Raw genomic sequence first — 5,693 nt, forward strand, 5'->3', positions numbered from 1 at the left:
GCCTGATTAGAGGAGCATGTGATGATAATAGGGGTTTGCGCATGCGCACACTGCAGGGGGTAATCAGTATTTTGCGCACCTCCAAGATACTGTAATGGGTAAACTCTTAGTGGTGACGAATCTGGGTTCACTGGGAGGGGATTCCGCTTGAGTGAACGCACTCTCCATCCTGTGATACCTGAGCAATGAGCAGTAACTTTTCAGGAAATGAAGGGACGGGGACGCACACACATTTATTTTGGGAATGTTGAACATTTGACCGGCCTATAGGACCAATAGCCGTTACAGGACCGTAAACTGGATTTCGTTTATTGGCACCTGGTTTAACTGTCTCACCCAAGAACGAAGTGGATAGCTGCGACTTGTCCCAATCCCTGCGGAAAGGAGGGAAGTCTGTGATTCTGTGTGTGGAGTGAAGGATCCTGATAAAACCATGGAGAGCGTTAGACATCAGTGGGTGGATTAACTAATGCATTGGGTGTCCAAAGGCAACTGATTTTGACCACGTCATGGGTATCACTCGGGTAGGAACATAAGGAAGCACGTTTGGATGATTGTCAGTACAGCACACGGGGGAATGGAGTGGATACTTCTGAATTTGTCAGGAGTTTTCTCAATATGGATGCGCGGTGACAAGTGACGCCATGCTATCTGCCTTTGGCATTCTCCCCATTGAATAGGCAGGTCGGATTCTACCAAGCCAGGGGGTTTGGGAGCAGAAGAGCTGCTTTACTGGAGTGATGGGGTCTCTGGAACATCTACAGCAGGCAGATTGCTGCTGCAAACCAACAGGCAGGCCTTTAACCCAGAGCACGGTGCGTGGCCCCAGCGAACTCACGCAACTTTCCTCGCCTTTGCTCAGCGAAGCTCTGGGGCCCGAGGATGAGCAAATAACGGAAACCTGACCCCTATCCTCACCGAGAAATAACGGAAACCTAACCCTTATCCTCACCGGGAAGTAACGGAAACCTGACCCCTATCCTCACCGGGAAATAACGGAAACCTAACCCTTATCCTCACCGGGAAATAACGGAAACCTAACCCCTATCCTCACCGAGAAATAACGGAAACCTAACCCCTATCCTCACCGGGAAATAACGCAAGGCCAAGCTCACATTCTGTCTAGATCCCCAGCGAGACCAAAGCGTTTTCTTTTTGCTGTTTCCAGGGAGTATTTACTTTCAAACCCTTCAATACTTCATCGAGTGTTTCCTGCCTGTCCAGGTATTTCAAGTTCGCTGAGATAGAATCGGTCACAAGTGAGTTGAAATCCGCACAGAATATAAAACGCCTTGCAAAGAAAGATCTCTGTTATAATTGCAACAATAGACTTTATTTTAAGAAATAAATTTCAGAACAAAGACTGCACACGCTCAAACAGGAAAGTAGGATACTGTGATCGAAGTCGAGGATGTTATTGCTAGCATCATTATAGTTTGCAATAAATGATTTCTGTGCAAGACACAGACCATACGAGCTTCCGGCTTTTTTTTGGAAAAGATCATGTTGTCCAGTTCGCAGTTAGGTACAACATTGTCCTCAAAGCGGCCATTTTAACAGACCCAAAGAAGGAATCAAGAGATGGCCTTGTAGATGCGGAACTATTCAGGAACATGATAAAAACAACTCAATATTCAAAGACAATACTTAACAGAAATAAACCAATACATACAGGAACAGTTACTGATCCCATTCCGAGCGAATCAGTGCCCCATTCCACTCTGAAAAGGAGAACTGTATTAACCAAGGGCCGCTGGAATTAGCAATGGCTGACTATCAGCTCCCAAAACACTCTTTTGACACTTTGTGGAAACTAAAGCAGACCAGTTTAAGAATTGGGTCTCAACCAACATGATCACAAAGGCGAGTCCGGGAAGTCTTAAAGAAAGGGATTCTGAAAATTGTGTAAAGAATGCACCCCTTATAAAAGTCTCATCAACTCTGCAGCAGGGAGTCTGCAGTGATCTGAGGGGCCGGATTGAAGGGTTGGATATTCTGCCTGCAGAAGGAGACGAGTGACTGAGTACTCGAGATTCAACATCACACTGACTGTTTAAGCAAGACTATATTTACAGACACAATAAAGTTGACGAGACCTTTAAAAACTGAAAGGGAGTGGACTCCAGCAATTTTCAGCATCATCTTCAAACTGTCTCTTTACTAAATAAATATCGCAAAAACCGGCAAGTGCTGCAATCAGAAATAAAAAAACAGAAAATGCTGTAAAAACTCAGCAGCAACTATGCAGAGAAACCAGAATTAATCAAATCTGAGGAAGGGTCACTGGACCCGAAACGTTCATTCGGATTTCTCTTTACAGATGCTGCCAGACCTGCCGAGCTTCTCCAGCAAATTCTGTTTTTTTTCTCTTTACTATATCTTTTCCGGCCTTTTATACTCCCCCCCCCCCCCCCCCCCCCAGTTTCAGTTCCCTTTTCACCAATGAGAAATGACCCACATGTTCCTCAACGAGATGCTCCGAACTCTCCTTATCAATTCTGTCCTGCTAGGGGTTGGCGGGACACCAGGGTCTGACAGATTCCGGAGCTGTGAAACTGCCCGCAGGGACAGCGAGGAACAGCACCCTCCTGCCTCAACTCCAAACCCCTCGCTACACAATCCCGTCAGAGCTAGTCTCAGAGAGACTGTGGGTGGTTCAATCTCGTATGTAACTGTACATATCGACACCCTCAAGGAACAACACGTTAGTGGGCGAGAATCCAAACCACAATGTCAGTTTGAGAACATCAGTAGTTACTGGGGCTGCATTCACAGAGTGGTGGATACACAGTGTTACTCCAGCAGGTCCTGCTTATATTTGCAATTATTAATACATGAAACAAATAGCATTAAATATTAATTTCACTGTGTAATTAACTCGGCATGGTGTGGCTAAAGGATACTTAATAAAACGGAAGCTCTGTCTTGCTGCGACAGACGAGTCCATTGTGAAGTCCCGTTACCATACAAGGTGCCACTGACAACTCTCGGACGCTCCGGTAGATGTCGGTCTGCGGAAACCGGGGAGAGAGACGGTCTCTCAGCAGGGGTCTGAGGAACTGGCGAATACATCTGGCTTATGCTGAGAGGAGTGGGGGGAAGGGGGGAGGGGGAGACAGAGCACAGAGTGTGTGTTTGGGGAATGGGGAGGGGGTGGGGAGACAGAGCACAGAGTGTGTGTTTGGGGGGAGGAGGTGGAGGGTGAGGGGGGAGCTGGATAGACAGAGAGCAGTCACGGAAAGTGTCAGTCACAATGTGCAAAAGCAAACTCTCAAATCGACAGGCTGCGCCCGGTTAGACACAAGAACCGTCCTTCCTCCGTTAGAGATCAGACACTGGACCGTTCTCGGAGTCTGTGGTGACAGGAGCGGAGGAAGTTACTTGGGTGTAAAAGTCCATGGCTTAGGTCCTTAGCGAAGACACTGGAAATCCCTGTAATTGTTTCTTAATTTCTTTTTTTTTCTCTCGCCCATTCTCTGGTTTGCCGTTGACGGTCCGTCAGTGATTGGCGGAATATTTCATCCGCTTCTGTTTCTGTCTCTGATTACAAAACCAGACCCTGACCACGTTTTTCTTCAGGTCCAGTTTCTCGGCGATCGCCGCGATCTTTTCGGAGGACGGCCGGGGCTGGATGGCGAAGTAAGCTTCCAGCGAGCGCTTCTCGGGCGCTGCGATCGAGGTCCGCTTGCGTTTCCTGTCTCCGGCGCTGAAGACCTCGGGCTTGCTGGCTTTCTCCCGGTAAACGCTCTCGGCTTCCTCCAGCCAGGTCTGCAGCACCGGCTTCAGGGCGATCATGTTGTTGTGGGACAGGGTGAGAGACTCGAACCTGCAGATGGTGCTCTGGCTCAGGGAGCCCACTCCCGGGATCTTCAGGTTGGCCAGGGCCGCCCCGACATCGGCTTGGGTCACCCCCAGCTTGATCCTCCTCTGCTTGAACCTCTCGGCGAATGCTTCCAGCTCCCGGGGGTCAGCCTCCGCCTCATTGAGGCACGGCACGCCTGCGTGGCCGGAGAACGAGTGAGGGTGAGCCATGGGCATCGCCGGGTGGAGGTGCCCCATGCCGTTGAGGTGGCCAGCCGCGGACAGCACCGCCGACGGGTCAGCGCCCCCCAAGCCGGCCAGGCTGGGCGAGATATCCAGCAAGTCGGTCTCTAGCAGCTGGTGAGCCGGGTGAACGTGATGGGAGGTCAGGCTGGGCGGAGGGGAGATGGCCAGCGTCGAGGAGGTGGAACTGCACGGCACGCTGCTCATGGTGTGGTAACTGAGGTCCGGCTTGAAGTGCGGGTGACTCTTACTGTGAGGGATCACATCGACAGCCGCCAGAGCTTCGGCGCGGGCTAACAGGCTGTCATCAAAGCCACCGAATATATTGCCCTGGAGCTGCAAGCAAAAATACACACACACATACACACACACACACACGTTGCAGTCAGTAGGGAATTCTGTCAACTCACTATTAAAAAACATTCACAAAGAGGGAGAGCGCGAGAGTAACATCTTCCCTCAAAGCCCAGATCATAAAAATTAATATGAAGTCAAGAGTGAAGAGGGGATACGCGATTGTTTCTGGTGACATGAAAAAAACATTAAGCCTGCGCCTGTCAAACAACTCTGCCTCAAAGCAGCAATTACACATTTACATACCGGCGGCGTTGGGAGGCAAACTCTCCTCATGGCCTCGGAGCTGGAGTGCAGGCTCGGGTACTTGGCCTCCTGGAGGAGAGGGGGCATGCCCAAGTGCTGCTTGCTGTTCATGGCCATCATGATCCCGCACACCTCAGGCAGCTAGGTGAAGCCTGACCTAGACGTCGCTGCCTGGTGCCTGGCCCCTGTCAGCTCTTTCAATGGCACAGCCTCTTCCCCCACCTGCTCCTTACTCATCTTACCAGGAACAACTGTCAGCAGCGCGCAGGCGTCCTACTGCCCAGCTAGACATAAAACAAAAGCAGGAAATTAGCCCGAGGAAGCCAACCTGCCCCGCAATCACCTGCACAGAGACGCCTTCATTCACAAGCCTCCACTGTGACCCTCCCCCTCGCATGTGGTCACTCCCTCATCATTTTCTCCGTTAACAAGCCAGGCCATCATATGTCACAACGTTATTTTTGAAACAACAGCGGAGCAAAAGCAGGTGCAATCCGCCAACTGAATGTGTAAAGTAGAATAAGCGCAATCTTTCTTATTTAAGCTGTTTTACTTGTTGTCTGTCGAGTACACAGAGTTATCAACACAAGTCTGGGAAGGTAAATCTCCAATAACAAAAGGGTCCTGTTATCAGCTACACTGCTAAAGAATATTGCAACATTCATTACCTGTCTAACTGGGCAAATATCTGCCATTTGAACGTATTGAAATATATCAAAATTTCCTTGCAACCATATTTTGAGGGAACAAACCTGCATGTAGCTTCTGGCAGGCAAATTGAGAATTGATGCCAACGATTATATCACTGGAATGGTTTTACTGCTACTGAGTACATGAATCTAAATGGGGACTGTGCACAGACTGGCCAAAATAGAGTCAACTGATTTGTTTTCACCAACCTGAAGGTAAAATAAATGTAACTAATTATGACACATTTATTGGGTAGCTATCGAGACACAGCATGGAGACAGATCCTTCCGTCAATGCTGACCATGTTCCCAAACTAAACTGGTCCCACTCGCCTGCGCTTGGCCCATATCCCTCCAAAC

At 49.3% G+C, this 5,693-nt stretch overlaps 1 protein-coding gene across 1 annotated transcript; it reads right to left on the reverse strand.

Moving 5' to 3' along the window:
• Nucleotides 1-3,167: 3,167 nt before the first annotated feature.
• On the reverse strand, nucleotides 3,168-4,945 carry pou4f3 (POU class 4 homeobox 3). Its single transcript, XM_072590183.1, has 2 exons — nucleotides 4,645-4,945; nucleotides 3,168-4,380 (listed from the first exon to the last, which is right to left on the reverse strand). The coding sequence occupies exons 1-2, from the start codon at nucleotides 4,762-4,764 to the stop codon at nucleotides 3,499-3,501; spliced, it is 1,002 nt and encodes a 333-aa protein (XP_072446284.1). The 5' UTR covers nucleotides 4,765-4,945; the 3' UTR covers nucleotides 3,168-3,498.
• Between the last annotated feature and the right edge of the window lie 748 nt (nucleotides 4,946-5,693).

This window comes from Chiloscyllium punctatum, chromosome 20, assembly GCF_047496795.1.
Source record: "Chiloscyllium punctatum isolate Juve2018m chromosome 20, sChiPun1.3, whole genome shotgun sequence".
NCBI lineage: Eukaryota > Metazoa > Chordata > Chondrichthyes > Orectolobiformes > Hemiscylliidae > Chiloscyllium > Chiloscyllium punctatum.

Bases quoted from the DNA above. Each gene is read 5' to 3' on its own strand.
- pou4f3 (XM_072590183.1), bottom strand. From the start codon at position 4,764: ATGATGGCCATGAACAGCAAGCAGCACTTGGGCATGCCCCCTCTCCTC. The intron at 4,381-4,644 runs GTATGTAAATGT...TTTTGCTTGCAG, and splicing joins TTTGCCTCCCAACGCCGCCG to CTCCAGGGCAATATATTCGG.